The 23,897-nt window shown below is 41.5% G+C and overlaps 1 protein-coding gene across 4 annotated transcripts in view; it reads right to left on the reverse strand.

Annotated features, from left to right (window-relative positions):
- Window positions 1-1,268: 1,268 nt before the first annotated feature.
- The window catches only part of si:ch211-203k16.3 (fibrinogen-like protein 1), a 61,509-nt gene continuing 38,880 nt past the window's right edge, over window positions 1,269-23,897 (reverse strand). For 3 of the 4 annotated variants that reach the window (XM_061886136.1, XM_061886135.1, XM_061886138.1), the window contains 6 exons: window positions 22,261-22,380; window positions 18,245-18,359; window positions 18,024-18,161; window positions 9,081-9,297; window positions 8,815-9,010; window positions 8,233-8,738 (listed from right to left, as the gene is read on the reverse strand). In XM_061886136.1, coding sequence (XP_061742120.1) covers window positions 8,592-8,738; window positions 8,815-9,010; window positions 9,081-9,297; window positions 18,024-18,161; window positions 18,245-18,359; window positions 22,261-22,380 — 933 coding nt within the window. In that variant the 3' untranslated portion in view covers window positions 8,233-8,591. Of the gene's footprint in view, window positions 1,389-8,232; window positions 8,739-8,814; window positions 9,011-9,080; window positions 9,298-18,023; window positions 18,162-18,244; window positions 18,360-22,260; window positions 22,381-23,897 lie in introns of those variants that run through there. The other variant, XM_061886137.1, reaches the window with a different exon arrangement.

Here is a 23,897-nt window from a genome sequence, read left to right on the forward strand (position 1 = left end):
TGCTATCCCCGTTTAAATAATAAAATCTCATTTCAGTAGGCCTTTAAAGGCACTGACTTTGCATGCCGGCCCAATCACATAATATCTACCGCTTTTGAATGCGAGTCATACTTGGTCAACAGCCATACATGTCACACTGAGGGTGGGCGTATAAACAACTTTAACACTGTTACAAATATGCACCACAAAGTGAACCCACACCAAACAAGAATGACAAAAAAAATTCGGGAGAACATCCGCACCGTAACACAACAGGACAAACACCCAGAATCCCTTGCAGCACTAACTCTTCCGGGACACTACAATATACACCCCGCCACCCACCTCAACCTCCACATGCTCTCTCGGGGAGAGCATGTCCCAAATTCCAAACTGCTGTTATGAGGCATGTTAAAAATAATGCACTTTCTGACTTCAATAATAAATATGGCGGTGCCATGTTGGCATTTTTTTTTTTTCATAACTTGAGTTGATTTATTTTGGATAACCTTGTTACATTGTTTAATGCATCCAGCGGGGCATCACAAGAAAATGAGGCATAATAATGTGTTCATTCCACCACTGTATATATTGGTATCGGAATCGGTAATTAAGAGTTGGACAATATCGGGATATCGGCAAAAAAGCCATTATTGGAAATCTATAGTTTTCATGTCTTTTGTGGTCTTTTTTTCTCATAATTTTATTTTTTATTTTTTAATAATGGTAATTTTGGGGTAATATTTAAAAAAAAAAAGTTGCAAAGTGGAATATTTCATGTTGGGTAATTAAATTCTTGACTAGATTAATCATTTATGGCAGGGGTGTCCAAAGCGCAGTGGCGGGCCTTGCATTTCCCACCCAGGCCTTCAGTGATGTCCCATTTCAATAATTACCTCTCAAAATAGCATCATTGATGTCACAACATGACCATTGCTGGACAAATAGTATGTAGGATCACTTTTACGCACTTTTACAAAACGGGTTATTTTCTGGAACATTTAAAAATCAATAAACACGCATCAGCAATGTAAACATATCTAATGTGGTACTGTCAAAATCAAAATAGCAAAAACATGTCCATCCATCCATTTTCTACCGCTTGTCCCTTTCTTATGGTTGCGGTGGGTTCTGGAGCCTAACTCAGCTGCATTGGAGCGAAAGGCGGGGTACACCCTGGACAAGTCGCCACCTCATCGCAGGGCCAACGCAGATGGACAGACAACATTCACACAAAACGTGAAAAAATGAAGAAAATATTTGAACTCACAATTTGTAGAAGCCATTGGACGCCGTATAAGCCAGTGGTACTCCTCGTGGTCGCTTGATTCGGGTGGAAGTGGCGAGCGTTTCCCCCATTTCATCGCCGACATGGTCTCACAAGTCGTGGTTTCTCTTTAAGTATCCTTCTGGAAAATGGCCTTGCAAATATCAATCTGCCACCTAAGTTACAAAAAAACTAGCTTAATTGAAACTTGTGTATGGATACTCACTTTGGAATGACAAGTGAGTATCCAATCACAGTCTCGTTACCATCAGGCTAACTCATACTTGCCAACCCTGCCGAATTTCCCGGGAGACTCACGAATTTCAGTGCCCCTCCCAAAAATCTCCCGGGGCGACCATTCTCCCGAATTTCTCCTGATTTCCACCCGGACAACAATATTGGGGGCGTGTCTTAAAGGCACTTTTCCTTCATACAAACAGCGTGCCGGCCCAGTCACATAATATCTACAGCTTTTCACACACACACAAGTGAATGCAAGGCATACTTGGTCAACAGCCATACAGGTCACACTGAAGGTGGCCGTACGAACAACTTTAACACTGTTACAAATATGCGCCACACTGTGAACCCACACCAAACAAGAATGACAAACACGTTTCGGGAGACAATCCGCACCGTAACACAACAGAACAAATACCAAGAATCCCTTGCAGCACTAACTCTTAAGGGACTCTACAATATACACCCCCGCTACCACCAAACCCCGCCCCCCCTTCAACCCTTCCCACCTCCCAATCACCCGAACTCGGAGGTCTCAAGGTTGGCAAGTATGGGCTACCGTGAGAGGCTATTGTCAACAATTTGTGATCTGATTGGCTATCGCAACTGTCTATCAACTGTATGTGTTCTGACGGAGATAGATATCTACTTATATCCATATTTAAAAGTTATTTCTTTTGTTCCATAGTCATATTTGAAATAGCTAGTGTTCCATCTTGTACTTTGTTCATCTTTTCCCTATCTCCTGACCGATAGTACACTGTAGATGACCTGGTGCTCGGAATGCAGGAACAGCGATACACCTTTCTATCTCTTTCTGGCTCCAGCTGAGGAAGACAATAAATACGTGTATTCGTTCTGTAGGGGAGGGGAGAGGGCGAGTGGCGTAGTGAAAAATGCAAGACTTGCGTAGTGTTTTCAGATCAATTTGGGCGATGCGATTTGAAAGTGTTGTTCATAGATTGGTCTCCCAAAGCTTTGGAATAAAATGTCAAGATATCTACTCTGTCTGGGATGCATTTAAAATCAGCTTATGTGTCATCAAAAGAACTTGGGGGTGACAAGTAGCTTAAATTCCCAGCAAGAGGAACATCTGGTCAAAACGCAACAGTTCTCTAATTCATCCACTATTGTATCCGATCACAGGATGCGTAAATGTCACGTTCAACCTTAGGCCAACTAGAAGGTCTTACTAACAACAACTTGTGATCTGATTGGCTATTTAAAATATCTATCAACTGTATGTGTCCGTTCACTTTACAGTGCATACATTGTTGATACTGAAGGCCTCGGGCAGATTCGGTACAGCATGGCAACATAAGCTAGCTGAATTCTGATTGGATAAGAACTCAATAAACTAAAAACAGCGCTGAAAGGAGCTTAATATGACATGAAGAGAATATGAATACTTTTACATATTTTAGTAAAGTCAATTAAAATGGACTTATCTTTAATTATGATGATACTTTCTGGTTATGTTAGGCCAGCAGAGAAGGCCTTGCTAGCACACCTGACAAAATGGCCCCCACATCCTTTGATTTGTCAGTGTGTGGCCCCTCAGTGGAAAACGTTTGGCCATCCTTGATATATGACATTGATTTTGTCAAGGAGCCAAAATCTATTTTTACTGGGCCTACTGAGCTAGAATGACAGAGAAAACAGGCAGGACTTGGTTATGTTCACACAAGTTTTAAATATTTATATATATAATAAGTATATATAAATATACAGACATATATATACATATATACACACACACATATAAACATATATATATATATATATATATATATATATATATATACACACACACACATTTTTATCTATACATGTATACACATACATACACACACACATATATATATATATATATATATATATACACACACACACACACGTATATATATATGAATGTGTGTGTGTGTATATATATATATATATATATACACACACACATATGTATACATATATATACAGTATACACACACACACATATATCCATATATGTATATATATATATATATATATATACACACACACATATCTATATACACACACATATATATGCACAAGGGTTTCACGGTGGCAGAGGGGTTAGTGCGTCTGCCTCACAATACGAAGGTCCTGCAGTCCTGGGTTCAAATCCAGGCTCGGGATCTTTCTGTGTGGAGTTTGCATGTTCTCCCCGTGAATGCGTGGGTTCCCTCCGGGTACTCCGGCTTCCTCCCACTTCCAAAGACATGCACCTGGGGATAGGTTGATTGGCAACACTAAATTGGCCCTAGTGTGTGAATGTGAGTGTGAATGTTGTCTGTCTATCTGTGTTGGCCCTGCGATGAGTTGGCGACTTGTCCAGGGTGTACCCCGCCTTCGGCCCGATTGTAGCTGAGATAGGCGCCAGCGCCCCCCGCCACCCCGAAAGGGAATAAGCGGTAGAAAAATGGATGGATGGATGGATGGATATATGCACAAACACACACACACATATATATATATATATATACACACACACGTATATACATTTACACATACATATATATACACACACATATATATATATACAGTATACACGGACATACATATATGTATATATACACACACACACATATATATGCACAAACACACACACACACATATATATATATACACACACACGTATATACATATACACATACATATATATACACACATATTTATATATATAAACAGTATACACAGACATATACATATATATATATATATATATATACATACTCACACACACATATACATATACACACACACACACATATATATATATATATAGTTCCAAAATTAATTTAATTGCGTTTTAGCAGTTTAATAGCAGTTTCACTCATTCACGTTCATCAAAGCTCTGAGAATTATTTTGATGGTTTTCTGGCACATCCGGTGGAACAATTACTGTTCACCAACAACATTTTCTTCCTTTTCAATTGGCAGGAATATATGTATAGCATATATAGAAAAAGCTTAAAGGCCTACTGAAAGCTTAAAGGCCTACTGCGTGGTCTGATATAAACTATCAGACCACGCAGTCTGATAGTTTATATCAATGATGAAATATTAACATTTCAACACATGCCAATACGGCCATTTTAGTTTACTAAATTGCAATTTTACATTTCCTGCGGAGTTTCCTGTTGAAAACGTCGTGGAATGATGACGCGTGTTTGTGACGTTACTGGTTGGAGGAGACATATTAGCCCAGCACCACTTATGGCTAAAGGTCGTCTCTTTTCATCGCGCAATTACACAGTATTTTGGACATCTGTGTTGCTGAATCTTTTGCAATTTGTTCAATTAATAATGGAGACGTCAAAGAAGAATGCTGTTGGTGGAAAGCGGTGGATTGCAGCTGCCTTTAGCACCGAAACCCAGCCGGTGTTTCTTTGTTTGTTGTGAAGCTTTAACATAGAGCGGTCAAGCGAACATGTTTCTCTACGTCAACCAGCAAGTTTTTGGATGGGAAAATTGTGATATTAAGTTGGCTCTTACCGGAGACTTCAGTGGATTATGCGACCTCCTAGAGCGGTCAAGCGAACATGTTTCTCTACGTCAACCAGCAAGTTTTTGGATGGGAAAATTGTGATATTAAGTTGGCTCTTACCGGAGACTTCAGTGGATTATGCGACCTCCTCCTGCAGCTCAAAAAGGCAGCTGTGATCTTGGCTCCTGCATTGGCGTCTCTGAGAAACACTGGCGCTCACCGCAGCCATCCGACTTTCAGGTATGACTTTACAATCTCACTAAAACACTATTAACACAATGGGAAGATTAGGGATCTTCCAGAATTATCCAAGTAAATGTGTCTAATAACATCTGAAACGCTCACACTGCCGCCGCTTTTTTTTTTGTGCTTCACTCTAACTTTGTTCATCCACAAATATTTCATCCTTGCTCAAATTAATGGGGAAATGTCGCTTTCTCGGTCCGAAAAGCTCTTAATGCTGGCGGCTCACATTATAAACAATGTTCAGATGTGAGGAGCCCTCACTCCGGTGACGGCACGCGCACATCGTCTGCTACTTCCGGTAAAGGCAAGGCTTTTTTATTTGCGACCGAAAGTTGCAAACTTTATCGTGGATGTTCTCTACTAAATCCTTTCAGCAAAATAATGGCAATATCGTGAAATGATCAAGTATGACACATAGAATGGACCTGCTATCCCCGTTTAAATAAGAAAATCTCATTTCAGTAGGCCTTTAATAATATTTCCAGATTACAGTCTGTTAAAAATTAGCAGTTATAGTGGGAGTCAATGGGGCCCCAACAATCAATGGGGAAAAAGTGTGTATATTTTATGTTTATATCCTATTGTATCAAAACCTCCCAGAGGAAATTTCAGACTGTTAACCTTCACACTATCATGTAAGGAACACATATAACGCCTGTTTTAGGCCCTAGGGGTGCACAAGGGTTAAACAATATTTTATACTCCCTTTTCTGCCATGAAGAATGATTGTCTTGTTTGCTACAAAACAGTGGGGTTCTTATGCGCCGGGGAGCAGATTCTTGCACTGGGGATGTCTTAGGAATGGGAATGAGTGTGCAAAGGGTCAAAGAGGGGGTCTGTGTAGTCTTGTAGGCGAGGTGGGGGAGGGTGGGTAGTGAACAGGTGCAGCCAGAGAGCAAAGTGCATAGCGATTGACTTCAGGAAGCTATTAATGTCACGTATGTATTATTCAGGCTGGTAATAACAATAGACTGAGTACTAGTCATATACCCCACTGATACTATTTATCAATCATCCATCCATTTTATACCGCTTGTCTCTTATGAGGGGGCGGGGGGTGCTGGAGCCTATCCCAGCTGCATTCGGGCGGAAGGCATTGTACGCCCTGGACAAGTCGCCACCTCATCACAGGGCCAACACAGATAAACAGACAACATTCACACACTAGGGACCATTTAGTGTTGCCAATCAACCTATCCCCAGGTGCATGTCTTTGGAGGTGGGAGGGGCCTATCCCCAGGTGCATGTCTTTGGGGGTGGGAGGGGCCTATCCCCAGGTGTATGTCTTTGGGGGTGGGAGGAAGCCAGAGTACCCGGAGGGAACCCACGCAGTCACGGGGAGATCATGCAAACTCCACACAAAGATCCCGAGCTCGGGATTGAACTCAGGACTACGCAGGACCTTCGTATTGTGAGGCACATGCACTAAATCCCTGTGTCACCGTGCTGCCCATCAATCAATCAATGTTTATTTATATAGCCCTAAATCACAAGTGTCTCAAAGGGGTGCACAAGCCACAACGACATTCTTGGTTCAGATCCCACATCAGGGTAAGGAAAAACTCAACCCAGTGGGAGGACCGCAGACGTGGGTGACCCCCCCTCTAGGGAGACCGGTGCAATGGACGTTGAGTGGATCTAGCATAATATTGTGCGAGTCCAGTCCATAGTGGATCTAATATTGTGAAAGTCCAGTCCATAGTGGATCTAACATAATAGTGAGAGTCCAGTCCATAGTGGATCTAACATAATAGTGAGAAAGTCCAGTCCATAGTGGATCTAACATAATAGTGAGAAAGTCCAGTCCATAGTGGATCTAATATAATAGTGAGAAAGTCCAGTCCATAGTGGATCTAACATAATAGTGTAAAAGTCCAGTCCATAGTGGATCTAACATAATAGTGAGAGTCCAGTCCATAGTGGATCTAACGTAATAGTGAGACTCCAGTCCATGGTGGATCTAACATAATAGAGTGAGAGTCCAGTCCATAGATGATCTAACATAATAGTGAGAGTCCAGTCCATAGTGGAACTAACATAATAGTGTGAGAGTCCAGTCCATAGTGGATCTAACATAATAGTGAGAGTCTAGTCCATAGTGGATCCAACATAATAGTGAAAGTCCAGTCCATAGTGGATCCAACATAATAGTGAAAGTCCAGTCCATAGTTTTGTATTTATAGTTTTATTAATAGTAATAGTAGTAATCTAAGTTACCCATGTATTGGGCACTAATATACCTCCATACCATCACAGATGCTGGGCTTTTGAACTTTGCACCTATAACAATCTTTATTTCGGAGGACACGACGTCTACAGTTTCCAAAAATAATTTGAATAATAATTTGAATTTACATCAGTCCATCTTAGATAAGCTCGAGCCCAGTGAATTGTTTCTGGATGTTGTTGATGAATGGCTTTGGCTTTGCATAGTAGAGTTTAAACTTACACTTACAGATGTAGCGACCAACTGTAGTTACTGAGAGTGGTTTTCTGACGTGTTCCTGAGGCCATGTGGTGATATCCTTTACACACTGAAGTCGCTTTTTGGTGCAGTGCCACATGAAGGATCCAAGGGTCCGTAATATAATCGCTCACGTGCAGTGATTTCTCCAGATTCTCTGAACCTTTTGATGATATTACAGACCGCGGATGGTGAAATCCCTAAATTCCTCGCAATAGCTGGTTGAGAAATGTTGTTCTTAAACAATTTCCTCACGCATTTGTTGACAAAGTGGTAACCCTCGCCCCATCCTTGTTTTTGAACGACTGAGCATTTCATGGTAGCTGCTTTTATACCCGATAATGACACCCACCTGTTCCCATCTTAGCCTGTGGGATGTTCCAAATAAGTCTTTGATGAGCATTCTTCAACTTTCTCAGTCTTTTTTGCAACGTGTGCCAGCTATCTTGAAACATGTTGCATGCATCAAATTCCAAATGAGCTAATACTTGCAAAAAATAATGTTTTCCAGTTCGAACCTTAAGTATCTTGTCTTTGCAGTCTATTTAATAGAATATAAGTTGAAAAGTATTTGCAAATCATTGTATTCTCTTTTAATTTACCATTTACACAACGTGCCAACTTCACTGCTTTTGGGTTTTGTAATTTAAAATCTGTTTTTCTTTTCTTTTTGCTAACAAAAATATATATTTGAATCGACAGTTAAAAAGTGCAACTATCTAATGGTACAAAATAAAAGTACAAAAAAATACTTCCGCTGTCATGGAGAATGTCCAAAAATAAAAATGTAAAAGTTTATGTTTTCCATAAACATGCTGCACAAAAATAGTCCACATTTGGTCTATTGCATTGTTACGTACGTCAACAGTTGCCACGGCGACGGCGACTCAGGGAGACAGGTGGCTCCGGAAGGTGCGCGGTCGGATCATCATGCTGACTTTGCGTAGGGAGTAATAGTCGGTGTCCCTCCATGAGTGCCAGACTATCCCATCAGGACCCAGGTGACCTCGGCCTTTAGGTGTGTAATGTCCTCCCTGCAGGACATAGGAACCACCGTCATATTCTCCGTTATGATATTGCTGGCGGGTGTCAGGTGATGTGGGCTTTTACCCTGTAGTAGACTCCGTTAAGATGTGCATAGAAACACTGACTATACCACCATCCGCCATGGGAGATCTCCGCACAGATGTCACCGCTGTCAGGTGTGCTGAAGCTCTGCTTGTCGTGGTACCACCCGAAAGAGTCCTGCGTGGTGCCGCTGAAGCCAGACACGTGGAGACGATACTGGTGCTCCTCATCTTCCACGCTGCGGGGCAAGAAAACGCCTGCTGCAACAACGGCGTCTTCTTCCAGGTGCTTTGCTGGATGACACCCACCTGAAGCTCTGGTAGACCGCGTGCTTGTGCTTGTTGCTCCAGTCCTCCAGGTCTATGCGCAGGCTGTAGTCCGCCTGGGTGCTCAGGTCATGGATGTGGTCGTTACCCAGCCAGAACTCGGAGTGCAGGTCGCCGAAACCGTCCCTGTACTCCCTCCAGCTGCGGTCGAAGCTCACGGAACCGTCGACCCGCCGCTGGATCACCGTCCAACCGCCACCTGTGGCACGAAAACAGAACTTTGTTTTTTTTTCGTGTTAAATTTCCAAAACATTTTGGTTGGATACTGAAAAATAATTAAAACAATTATAATTAAAGCTGCAAGCAGCGATGGATGGGACCCGAGTATATATGGAAGTGGCTGAGGAGAGGGAAGTCTGGGCTTCCCAGATATAAGTTAGAACAACACACTACTTTGTATTATATTGTAGTTTTTACCTTCCATAACGTGTCTACTGACAGATATAAGTTAGAACTATACACTACTTTTTATTATAAATGTTGTAGTTTTTACCTTCCATAACGTGTCTACTGACAGATATAAGTTAGAACTATACACTACTTTTTATTATAAATGTTTCACGGTGGCAGAGGGGTTAGTGCGTCTGCCTCACAATACGAAGGTCCTGCAGTCCTGGGTTCAAATCCAGGCTCGGGATCTTTCTGTGTGGAGTTTGCATGTTCTCCCCGTGAATGCGTGGGTTCCCTCCGGGTACTCCGGCTTCCTCCCACCTCCAAAGACATGCACCTGGGGATAGGTTGATTGGCAACACTAAATTGGCCCTCGTGTGTGAATGTGAGTGTGAATGTTGTCTGTCTATCTGTGTTGGCCCTGCGATGAGGTGGCGACTTGTCCAGGGTGTACCCCGCCTTCCGCCCGATTGTAGCTGAGATAGGCGCCAGCACCCTCCGCGACCCCAAAAGGGAATAAGCGGTAGAAAATGGATGGATGGATGTTGTAGTTTTTACCTTCCATAACGTGTCTACTGACAGATATAAGTTAGAACTATACACTACTTTTTATTATAAATGTTGTAGTTTTTACCTTCCATAACGTGTCTACTGACAGATATAAGTTAGAACTATACACTACTTTTTATTATAAATGTTGTAGTTTTTACCTTCCATAACGTGTCTACTGACAGATATAAGTTAGAACTATACACTACTTTTTATTATGAATGTTGTAGTTTTTACCTTCCATAACATGTCTACTGACAGATATAAGTTAGAACTATACACTACTTTTCATTATAAATGTTGTAGTTTTTACCTTCCATAACGTGTCTACTGACAGATATAAGTTACAACTATACACTACTTTTTATTATAAATGTTGTAGTTTTTACCTTCCATAACGTGTCTACTGACAGATATAAGTTAGAACTATACACTACTTTTTATTATAAATGTTGTAGTTTTTACCTTCCATAACGTGTCTACTGACAGATATAAGTTAGAACTATACACTACTTTTTATTATGAATGTTGTAGTTTTTACCTTCCATAACATGTCTACTGACAGATATAAGTTAGAACTATACACTACTTTTCATTATAAATGTTGTAGTTTTTACCTTCCATAACGTGTCTACTGACAGATATAAGTTACAACTATACACTACTTTTTATTATAAATGTTGTAGTTTTTACCTTCCATAACGTGTCTACTGACAGATATAAGTTAGAACTATACACTACTTTTTATTATAAATGTTGTAGTTTTTACCTTCCATAACGTGTCTACTGACAGATATAAGTTAGAACTATATACTTCTTTTTATTATGAATGTTGTAGTTTTTACCTTCCATAACGTGTCTACTGACGGATATAAGTTAGAAAATCCCGATGCTAACCACCCATTGAAAATACATGGGTACGGCTAGTAGTTACTATTAGCAAACAGATAGACTTACCAACTCGGCACATAAAAAGTGCAGCTGGCCTTAAAACGCCACAACAATCAGGCACCAAATGTAAGTACCCAAAATAAAGACTCGACATACAAAGAAATTCAATTTCAGCAGAAACATAGGAGGAAACGGGATTAAAACCCGATTCTAGCCACCCATTGAAAATACATGGGTACGGCTATTAGCTACTATTAGCAAACAGATAGACCTACCAACTCGGCGCATAAAGAGTGCAGCTGGCCTTACAACGCCACAACAGTCAGGCACCAAATGTAAGTACCCAAAATAAAGACTCGACATACAAAGAAATTCAATCGGAGCATAGGAGGAAACGCGATTAAAACCCGATGCTAACTGCCCATTAAAAATACATGGGTACGGCTAGTAGCTACTATTAGCAAACAGACTTACCAACTCGGCGTGATATCTTAACGCCGCAACTCGGCCCTGATGGTCGGCACCTATAAGTCTACGACGTTCGTACTGGAAGTTACAGGCAGTTTTGTCTGTGTTTTCTTCCTAAGAGCAGTTTTTTCTGTGTTTTATTCCTCGGAGGCGCTACAGCGCAATTTAGAGTTTTGAGGTTAGGTTTTTTTGATTAGATCGCAATTTTTGCCAGTCCTGATGTGTGTGTCCAGTTTGGTGAGTTTTGAAGCATGTTAAAAGGGTCAAATTACAGCTCAAAGAGGCAAAGGTGAGTGTTTTTACAAAATTTTGTCTTGAAAGGGGAATTCCAAACTTCCTGTTGATTTTTGCTGAAGGATGTCAGTGTATGAAATCTAGGTCTAAAATATGTCTAAAATATATCATATGTAATATTTATATATTATATATACAGTATATAATCTTTGCTGATATATTGAATTATTATATGTTTATATAATATATACAATATATGACAAATCACAATTACCATGTACAATGACAGTAAATGTAAAAAAAAAAAGGGCAGAATAAAGTAGAGAGTTTTTGGCCATAACTGTTGTTGTGTTACTCCATTATGCATGATTTTTTTTTCCTAAGAGGGTTTCTTTCATTTTAAAGTTTGCAAAGGATATTTTATATTTTTTGGAAGCTCATCTTGTATTTGTTCGACTTCAGCCTAAACCCTTTCGGTCTGCAAAATTTTTAATTTATGAATGTTGAAGTGTTTGTTTGTGTAAAACTCTTTGTTTATTTTGTTGACCACTGACCGAAGAATAATTAACTAAACTAAACCAAGTTCCAATTCTGGGCTTCACGGTGGCAGAAGGGTTAGTGCGTCTGCCTCACAGTACAAAGTTCCTGCAGTCCTGGGTTCAAATCCAGGCTTGGGATCTTTCTGTGTGGAGTTTGCATGTTCTCCCCGTGAATGCGTGGGTTCCCGCCGGGTACTCCGGCTTCCTCCCACTTCCAAAGACATGCACCTGGGGATAGGTTGATTGGCAACACTAAATTGGTCCTAGTGTGTGAATGTTGTCCGTCTATCTGTGTTGGCCATGCAATGAGGTGGCGACTTGTCCAGGGTGTACCCCGCCTTCCGCCCGATTGTAGCTGAGATAGGCACCAGCGCCCCCCGCCACCCCAAAAGGGAATACGCGGTAGAAAATGGATGGATGGAGGGAAGTTCCAATTCTTTCAGAGGTGTTTCATACACTGGAAGTTATTCTACAATATTCCAAATCCAATGTCAAAGTTAGTTCTATTTAAAAAAAAATATTAAGGACAGTTTATAAGTAAACATTGATTGATTGATTGATACATCAATTAGACAAGCTATAACAAATCTTAACAAATTATTGTTAGCTAATTTGTTTTGCCAATGTGTCTAAAAAAAGTGAAAAATCTGTGGCCTATTTCTTCTTCTAATCAATAAATTAGAAGTAATTTATCCATAACATATACAAACTAACACATTTTACGAAAAATATTATACACAATGTTAATGTCAAACGTTTAATTTTAAAAATCAGATTAATCACACTTTTGAATTTAGATTATTCACAGGCTAAAATTACTCCATTGCATATTTTTATTCTGTATTTTCTGGACCATAGGGCGCACCGGATTATAAAGCACATTAGAGGGGTCATATTATGATTTGTTTATAAATTGAAAACACTATCTTGTGGTCTACATAACATGTAATGGTGGCTCTTTGGTCAAAATGTTGCATAGATGATGTTTTACATATCATCTTCAAATCGCTTTCTGACAGTCGCTTCAGGATGGGCCAGTTTGTGGGCGCTCTTATTTATGTTCCTCCACTTCGACTGCGTCTTCTCCCCGTCATCTTTGTTGTAGCGGTGTAGCGTGCAAGGACGAGAGTGGAAGAAGTGTCAAAAGATGGCGTTAACGGTTTTAATGACATTCAGACTTTACTTCAATCAATAATGAATCAGCATGTCCTCATCCGTGTCTCAGTATATCTCCCGTGAAAAAACTGTCAGACCGTAACTCTAATAAAACACTGATAGTTTTTAGCGCTTCCATAGCGATACATGAGAAAGAACTTTACACTACTTTATATTAAAAAGGGCAACAGCGGAGGGTGAATGGCCTATAACGAGAAGATAGAGAAAAAGAAAAACCTTATCGACTATGGCATTGGCACGGACTACGGTGTCGGACATGCGCAAATTTTCAGGATTTATGCAGATTACAAATACACATCAGCAGCACCAGAAGGAAAGAAAAGTTGTTTTTGCATAATATTGTGAAACAAAACGCCACATAATATTTCGGCTAATAGGTGCCATTTTGCGGTCCATATACACACACCATAGTAATACTTGTATCTCTAGTCGTAATGGGCCAATAATCCATCAAAGTCGTACTAAAACATTTTGACAGATTTTTGAGTGCCGTATGTGAAGTGTGTGAAGTGAATTATATTTATATAGCGCTTTTTCTGTAGTGACTCAAAGCGCTTTACATAGTGAAACCCACTATCTAAGTTACATTTAAACCAGTGTGGGTGGCACTGGAAGCAGGTGGGTAAAGTGTCTTGCCCAAGGACACAACGGCAGTGACTAGGATGGCGGAAGCGGGGATCGAACCAGCAACCCTCAAGTTGCTGGCATGGCCACTCTACCAACCGAGCTATACCGCCCCGTGTGTAATGTTCTTTATTTTAAATGGAACATTTTAAAGTTTTGGTGTTGTTTCCTGGCGTCATATTGCTGTCTACACTTATCTCTTATGTGTGACTACCATCTGCTGGTCACACTTAGAACAGCATTTACCAAATAAAATTGCTTCGAGGTCGGTAAGCACAGCCAGAATTATTCCGTACATAGGGGACACCGGGTTATAAGGCGCACTGGCGAGTTTTGAGAAAATGACGGGATTTTAAGTGCGCCTTATGGTCCGAAAAATACGGTAACTGAAGAAAAAAAAAAAAGCCCAATATTTAGAAATAAATGCTACTTTATTGTCAGAATATCATACAGGAACCTTTTCTAAAGGTTGTGTGATTAAACTGCGTGCATACAATATTATTGTGAGCATTTACTTAACTTATTTTTGACATTATATATATATATATATATATATAAACCCCGTTTTCATATGAGTTGGGAAATTGTGTTAGATGTAAATATAAACGGAATACAATGATTTGCAAATCCTTTTCAACCCATATTCAGTTGAATATGCTACAAAGACAACATATTTGATGTTCAAACTGATAAACATTTTTTTTTTTGCAAATAATCATTAGCTTTAGAATTTGATGCCAGCAACACGTGACAAAGAAGTTGGGAAAGGTGGCAATAAATACTGATAAAGTTGAGGAATGCTCATCAAACACTTATTTGGAACATCCTATAGGTGTGCAGGCTAATTGGGAACAGGTGGGTGCCATGATTGGGTATAAAAGCAACTTCCATGAAATGCTAAGTAATTCACAAACAAGGATGGGGCGAGGGTCACCAATTTGTAAGCAAATTGTCAAACAGTTTTAGAACAACATTTCTCAACGAGCTATTGCAAGGAATTTAGGGATTTTACCATCTACGGTCCGTAAAATCATCAAAAGGTTCAGAGAATCTGGAGAAATCACTGCACGTAAGCGATGATATTACGGACCTTTGATCCCTCAGGCGGTACTGCATCAAAAACCAACATCAATCTCTAAAGGATATCACCACATGGGCTCAGGAACACTTCAGAAAACCACTGTCAGTAACTACAGTTGGTCGCTACATCTGTAAGTGCAAGTTAAAACTCTACTATGCAAAGCAAAACCCATTTATCAAAAACACCCAGAAACGCAGCCGGCTTCGCTGGGCCCAAACTCATCTAAGATGGACTGATGCAAAGTGGAAAAGTGTTCTGTGGTCTGACGAGTCCACATTTCAAATTTTATTTTGAAACTGTGGACGTAGTGTCCTCCGGAACAAAGAGGAAAATAACCATCCGGATTGTCATAGGTGCAAAGTTCAAAAGCCAGCATCTGTGATGGTATGGGGGTGCATTAGTGCCCAAGGCATGGGTAACTTACACATCTGTGAAGGCACCATTAATGCTGAATGGTACATACAGGTTTTGGAGGAACATATTTTGTCATCCAAGCAACGTTATCATGGACGCCCCTGTTTATTTCAGCAGAGTCCGGGTACTTTCCTGGCCCGCCTGCAGTCCAGACCTGTCTCCCATGGAAAATGTGTGGAGCATTATGAAGCGTAAAATATGACAGCGGAGACCCTGGACTGTTGTACAACTGAAGCTCTACATAAAACAAGAATGGGAAAGAATTCCACTTTCAAAGCTTCAACAATTAGTTTCCTCAGTTCCTTAACGTTTATTGAGTGTTGTTAAAAGAAAAGGTGATGTAACACAGTGGTGAACATGCCCTTTCCCAACTACTTTGGCACGTGTTGCAGCCATGAAATTCTAAGTTAATTATTATTTGCAAAAAAATAAATAAAGTTTATGAGTTTGAACATCAAATCATTGTATTCCGTTTATATTTACATCTAACACAATTTCCAAACTCAAACGACTTCCGGACGGCTTCGAAGCGATTCTGGACCACCATACGGCGCCTCAGGAAGGGGAAGCAGTGCACTATCAACACCGTGTATGGTGCGGATGGTGTTCTGCTGACTTCGACTGCGGATGTTGTGGATCGGTGGAGGGAATACTTCGAAGACCTCCTCAATCCCACCAACACGTCTTTCTTTGAGGAAGCGGTGTCTGGGGAATCTGTAGTGGACTCTCCTATTTCTGGGGCTGAGGTCGCTGAGGTAGTTAAAAAGCTCCTCGGCGGCAAGGCCCCGGGGGTGGATGAGATCCGCCCGGAGTTCCTTAAGGCTCTGGATGCTGTGGGGCTGTCTTGGTTGACAAGACTCTGCAGCATCGCGTGGACATCGGGGGCGGTACCTCTGGATTGGCAGACCGGGGTGGTGGTCCCTCTCTTTAAGAAGGGGGACCGGAGGGTGTGTTCCAACTATCGTGGGATCACACTCCTCAGCCTTCCCGGTAAGGTTTATTCAGGTGTACTGGAGAGGAGGCTTCGCCGGATAGTCGAACCTCGGATTCAGGAGGAACAGTGTGGTGTTCGTCCTGGTCGTGGAACTGTGGACCAGCTCTATACTCTCGGCAGGGTTCTTGAGGGTGCATGGGAGTTTGCCCAACCAGTCTACATGTGCTTTGTGGACTTGGAGAAGGCATTCGACCGTGTCCCTCGGGAAGTCCTGTGGGGAGTGCTCAGAGAGTATGGGGTATCGGAATGTCTTATTGTGGCAGTCCGCTCCCTGTATGAGCAGTGTCAGAGCTTGGTCCGCATTGCTGGCAGTAAGTCGGACACGTTTCCAGTGAAGGTTGGACTCCGCCAAGGCTGTCCTTTGTCACCGATTCGGTTCATAACTTTTATGGACAGAATTTCTAGGCGCAGTCAAGGCGTTGAGGGGTTCCGGTTTGGTGGCCACGGGATTAGGTCTCTGCTTTTTGCAGATGATGTAGTCCTGATGGCTTCATCTGGCCGGGATCTTCAGCTCTCACTGGATCGGTTCGCAGCCGAGTGTGAAGCGACCGGAATGAGAATCAGCACCTCCAAGTCCGAGTCCATGGTTCTCGCCCGGAAAAGGGTGGAGTGCCATCTCCGGGTTGGGGAGGAGACCCTGCCCCAAGTGGAGGAGTTCAAGTACCTAGGAGTCTTGTTCACGAGTGGGGGAAGAGTGGATCGTGAGATCGACAGGCGGATCGGTGCGGCGTCTTCAGTAATGCGGACGTTGTATCGATCCGTTGTGGTGAAGAAGGAGCTGAGCCGGAAGGCAAAGCTCTCAATTTACCGGTCGATCTACGTTCCCATCCTCACCTATGGTCATGAGCTTTGGGTCATGACCGAAAGGATAAGATCTCGGGTACAAGCGGCCGAAATGAGTTTCCTCCGCCGGGTGGCGGGGCTCTCCCTTAGAGATAGGGTGAGAAGCTCTGCCATCCGGGAGGAGCTCAACGTAAAGCCGCTGCTCCTCCACATCGAGAGGAGCCAGATGAGGTGGTTCGGGCATCTGGTCAGGATGCCACCCGAACGCCTCCCTAGGGATGTGTTTAGGGCACGTCCAGCTGGTAGGAGGCCACGGGGAAGACCCAGGACACGTTGGAAAGACTATGTCTCCCGGCTGGCCTGGGAACGCCTCGGGATCCCCCGGGAAGAGCTAGACGAAGTGGCTGGAGATAGGGAAGTCTGGGCTTCCCTGCTTAGGCTGCTGCCCCCGCGACCCGACCTCGGATAAGCGGAAGATGATGGATGGATGGATGGACAATTTCCAAACTCATACGGAAACGGGGTTTGTACTTGTGCGATGACAATAAAGACCTATTCTATCCTGTATTGTTGAATATGATTGTTTAAGTGTATTATTTGTGAGGAGTATGGCACATTAATCAAGTTTGTTGTGAAATGATACAAAGTGTTGGTCAGATGGACGCAGAATGCGAGGTTTGTTTAAATTGCATTAGATTTCCTGTTTCCCGTTCTAAGTGTGTTCTTTCCTGTAGATCTCACCATCTGTGTGTTCTAAGTGTGTTCTTTCCTGTAGATCTCACCATCTGTGTCCATGTCACAGTAGACCTCCACAGGCATGGCTGCAAGCGACGGCACTACAGTGTAGAGGCCTGACCTCCTCACCCCATTGTGGTGGATGGACGCACAGTCTATGGGGCAGCTCCTCATGTGCTGGATTTCTAGGCAAAGACAATCACGAGGAAAGCTGTAAGAGTTTCAGCACCCTCTGCTGGAAGCATGCGGTACCTTCATTGTACTGCACCTGGGTGCAAGGCCTCCTGGGAGCTCATTAGAGGGTTGGGACGGACGATGTTGATCAAACAGCCGGGACTCCTTTTGACTCTCTCCACCAGCAGGGTGAGATTGTGAACTTGGTTCTGAAAAGTCGTGAAGAGAACTGCACGTCAAATAAAAAAATAAGGGAACCACACTTTGTGCAGACGACCACAAAGAACCCCATTGGGCACCCTTTACAATACCTTGTGCAATGGAACCTTGATTTAACACCAAATTGTGCAAACTTTTTGATTTAAGAACCACAGACTGAAGGAAAAAAATTTGCTTTGGTGTGCGAATGTTTCATCCACCCATTGCGTGCCACGCAGCACAGACACTTTGTGTCCGGCAGCACATCCATTGTGGGTGAGATGATTGGTCTCTGATGCTCATTTAAACCTTGTGTAATGTTCATATTGTTGTTTATCAGCCAGCGTTTGTGGGTCTGATAGACCCCTTGCATTTTGTGGCTTTTAATGCCTCACAATCAAACACTTTTATGTTAAAATACTGAACAGATGTTTACCTTATCTCAAACATCTGTTCAGTATTTTAACATAAAGGTGTTTGATTGTTTTAAAATGTTGGTGTTGTTTACTGGCGTCATATTGCAGTCTACACTTATCTCTTATGTGTGACTACCATCTACTGGTCACACTCATAATTACAGCATGTACCAAATAAAATAAATTCGAGGTCGGTAAGCACAGCCAGAATTATTCCGTACATTGGGTGCACGGGGTTATAAGGCGCACTGTAGAGTTTTGAAATAATAGAAGGATTTTAAGTGAGACTTATATTCCAAAAAATACGGTATGTTAAAATACTGAACAGATGTTTACCTTATTCCAGTAAACATCTGTTCAGTATTTTAACATAAAAGTGTTTGATTGTGAGGCATTAAAAGCCACAAAATGCAAGGTGTCCATCAGACCCACCAACGCTGACTGAGTAACAACAATATGAATGTTGCACAGAAAATTCCTCTGCCAGTTTCTGCACCCCACAGGGATTCTTCTTTTGTGTTTCTGCACCTGCGGTTCCCACACAAGGTTGCAACAGTGTTTGTCAACACTGTCTGCTCTCATTTTCTCGCACATTTGACCCTCTGATGTCATGTGTACCTACACTCTGTCCTCTCCCTGTCTGGGCCTGCTGTGTTTGTGTGTGTTTGGTACACAATACATCAATTTCCACACTTCTATTAGACATCTTATATGTAATAGAAATGTGTAGGAGGGGTGTATGTTGTGTGGTTATTAAATATGTGTTCTGATATACAGTATGTTCTCCACAGAAAATGAGCCAAATCAGTGAGTCTCAGCTTTTAAAATTAATTAATTGTATCATTTTTCTTTTAATAAAAAATTAAAACGGGCCTCACAGACCCGAACACCACACTGTGTGCCTTTTAAGTGTTTTGTTAGCCTTTTTACAAAAATGTTCTAGTTTTGCTCGCTCAGTATGAGCCCAAGGATAACTATATGGTTTGAAACATTTAGGAAGTATCCACATTTTTTTCGACATTTTCCTCTATACCTCTCCCAACCTTCCGCTGCACGCCAAGAAGATTAACCGACAAAAAAAAATTGTTAGAATTTCTTATTCCTAATCATTGTAGCAACCTGGTTGTTGTAATTAAGGATTTTTGTGATTTCAAACTGAGTGCACTGCAGGGCTACTGACAGTGTGTGTCCGTGTCGGCAGGGTGGGTAAAAAGGAGGACAGTTCAAATTAGAACTGTCATTGAGATTCCATTTGATAATTCAGGTGTGTGATTTAGAAGTAGCTAAAACACTGCAGACAGCGGATGGACTTTAGCCGCTAGCTAGCTAGCCATGTCTTAAAGAACCACTTCCTGAGGGTGTTTCCGTGTTACAACTTCACCTTTGTCAGTTTTTAACCCAAAATGCGTCCGTTCTCCCTTTTTTGTCTACACACTATCTGATTCTAAGTACTCAGTGATTGTGCACTGCCGAACATGCTCCTCTGCTCGTAAAACAGCAATGACTCAACGTGACTTTGACGCGGGCCCGGTACATTTCAGAGGCGGTATAGTACCGAAAATGATATATTAGTATTGCGGTACTATACTAATACCGGTATACCGTACAACATTACTAGATACACTTCTGTGCTTGGTATCATTACAGTGGATGTCTGGTGTAGATCCACCAATGGTGTTTGTTTACATTGTGATGCTGGTGAGCTACGGTGTGTAGTGAAGCATGTTTAGCTATTCCTCGTCCTGCAGGGATGATACTTGTAAGAAAATTACTTTATTTGGCGCCATGGAGGCGAGGATTAGTGATTCAGAAGTCGCTAAAACACTGCAGATTGGGGATGGACCGGTACTTTTTAGAGGCGGTATAGTACCAAATACGATTCATAAGTATCGCGGTACTATACTAATACCGGTATACCGCATAACCCAACTCCATACATATGTTTCGCTTGTTCATAGAAATAACATTACTATGAACTTCATGTGATTACTTATGGCGTATATTTTGAACAAATTGAGAACAGGAAGTGAACGAAAGTTTTAGCAACTGTTATGTAAAAGAAAAGGGGTAGTATTAAATAAGCTCAGCTTCTTCCTACTCCTTTTCGAACATGTCGAAAAGTGAAACGAGAAATTGTGGTATATCATGTTGTATACATCCATCCATCCATTTTCTACCGCTTATTCCCTTTCGGGGTTGCGGGGGGCGCTGGCGCCTATCTCAGCAACAATCGGGCGGAAGGCGGGGTACACCCTGGACAAGTCGCCACCTCATCGCAAGGCCATGTTGTATACATGCATGTTCCAAATAAACTCAAACTCAACTCAAGTCACATTATATATTTTCAGTTTCTTATATTCAGACAAGTTTTAGGTTTAATAGACATACATTTATATCTCATATGCACATTATTGTTTTAATTAAAGCAATTCTATTCATTGACAATTAAGAATAAAAGCATATTCTATTAACAGATAATTGAATTTACTTATAACTTTAAAACTTCAATTCCCAAAATGCTTACTGTATTTTTCGGACTATAAGTCGCAGTTTTTTCACAGTTCGGCCAGGGGTGCGACTTATACTCCGGAGCGACTTATGTGTGACAATATCAAGTAATATTATTTATCTCATTCGCGGAAGAGACGAAGAAAATGTCAGCAATTGTCACACACACGTCAAACAATAAGAATTCAGCAGGGGAGGGTCATGGCAGAAGTGCATTGTGGGTCATGATGCTAACTGCTATATGCTACTGCTGTAGCTAATAAAATAGATAATTTCAACATTGGCGGTAACTTATAAAAACTGAGAAGGGCTGAACAAAAATGGCACAGAAAAAGAAATCATGTACTGCAGATTACAAGCTGGACGTAGTGAATTATGCAGCAGAAAAGGACAAGAGGAAGCGTCGCATACCTTTGGAGTTGGCAGAGTTGTTTAGAAGCGACATCGAGGAAGAAGATTTCATGGGATTTATGGATTAGGAGTGACAGATAGTTTGGTAAAGGTATAGCATGTTCTATATGTTATAGTTATTTGAATGACTCTTACCATAATATGTTAGGTTAACATAGCAGTTGGTTATTTATGCCTCATATAACCTACACTTATTCAGCCTGTTGTTCACTATTCTTTATTTATTTTAAATTGCCTTTCAAATGTCTATTCTTGGTGTTGGATTTTATATCAAATACATTTCCCCCAAATATGAGACTTATACTCCAGTGCGACGTATATATGTTTTTTCCTTCTTTATTATGCATTTTCGGCAGGTGCGACTTATACTCCGGAGCGACTTCTAGCCCGAAAAATACGGTAACTTGTGCTAAATCTCGAGTTTGCTAATCATGACAAATTCTCTGATTTACAACACTTTTAATCCCACTTCCTGTAATTCCGGCTCCCCGTCCTTGGAGGCGGAGCCAATTCAGTTCATTTTGCAGCCGACTGATGCAGATGTGTGTGTTCAGAAGTAAGAGGTAAGGGGTGGTACCTGCAGGTTGAGGATGAGGGTGCCCTGCAGATGCATCAAGGCGGTGGCCTCGGCGTAGTGCGCCTCCAGGTCGTGAAAGCGTCGCTCCAAGGTGGTGTTCAAGTGGCCGTGGTCCTCATGCTGACACCATGCGACAAATAAACACACACTCATTAAATATTGAACATGCTGACAAGAGCCGCGGGTGATGTGACGGAATAAACAGGCGCCGTTGGGGACAAAACACTGCTAGGGATGGCATCGATACCAAAAGTATTACTTATCGATCCTGGTATTCACTGGTACTGTTATCCATACTAAGTGTAATTGGTGTAAATACAGATGTGAACAACAATCATTATTACCATTTTAGTTAGCACCAGAGGTTGTACAGAAGCAACATCATAGCAGGGAAGTCTTTTATAAACACCCGCTTTTTAACAAGTCAACTACGTGTGCAGTGCAAGGTGCAATGCAGTCATGTCGTCATCTTGTAAAGAGTGCACAGATCCCTCATAGTTTTTGTATTTGTTACAATTACACTCAGCTGGAAATTGTTGTTTCATCTGACATCACAAGGCCAAAGATAAGACCTTCTGGAGGAAAGTTCTGTGGTCAGATGAAACAAAAATGGAGCTGTTTGGCCACAATACCCAGCAATATGTTTGGAGGAGAAAAGGTGAGGCCTTTAATCCCAGGTGCATCAATCCTACCGTCATGCATGGTGGTGGTATTATGCTCTGGGTCTGTTTTGCTGCCAATGGAACTGCTGCTTTACAGAGAGTAAATAGGACAATGAAAAAGGAGGATTACCTCCAAATTCTTCAGGACAATCTAAAATCATCAGCCAGGAGGTCAGGTCTTTGGCGCAGTTGGGTGTTCCAAAAAGAGAATGACCCCAAACACACGTCAAAGTGGTCAAGGAATGGCTAAATTAAAACTAGAATTAATGTTTTAGAATGGCCTTTCTCAAAGTCCTGACATGTGGAAAATGCTGAAGAAACAAGTCCATATCAGAAAACCCAACACATTTAGCTGAACTGCACCAATTTTGTCAATAGGAGTGCTCAAAAATGTAAGCAGAAGCTTGTGGATGGCTACCAAACGCGCCTTATTGCAGTGAAACTTGCCAAGGGACATGTAAGCAAATATGAACATTGCTGTATGTATACTTTTGACCCTCACATTTTCAGTAGAGCCATAATAAATTCATAAAAGAAGCAAACTTCATGAATATTTTTTGTGACCAATAAGTATGTGCTCCAATCACTACATCACAAAAAAATAAGAGTTGTAGAAATGATGGAAACTCAAGACAGCCATGACATCATGTTCTTCACAAGTGTATGTAAACTTTTGACCACCACTGTATGAATGGCATTCATGTGAAGAGCACAGAGCTTTTACATGACATATCATCAAATATATCATATGGTCCTCTGGCATTGGCCTTTTAGCTTCACCAAATACCAGAACAAAAGACCCACGGTGAGGCGGCATTGAGCCACTATGGCCCACACCTGTGGAACAGCCTGCCAGAGAGCGTTGACATTAAAAAAGAAAAAAAGCTAAAGACACATATTTTCAAATCAGGCCTTTTACTGGTCATATGTTTTTAAACATTTTACTGTGTTGTTTTCTATATTAGTCTTTAATAT

Source organism: Nerophis ophidion, linkage group LG24, assembly GCF_033978795.1.
Source record: "Nerophis ophidion isolate RoL-2023_Sa linkage group LG24, RoL_Noph_v1.0, whole genome shotgun sequence".
NCBI lineage: Eukaryota > Metazoa > Chordata > Actinopteri > Syngnathiformes > Syngnathidae > Nerophis > Nerophis ophidion.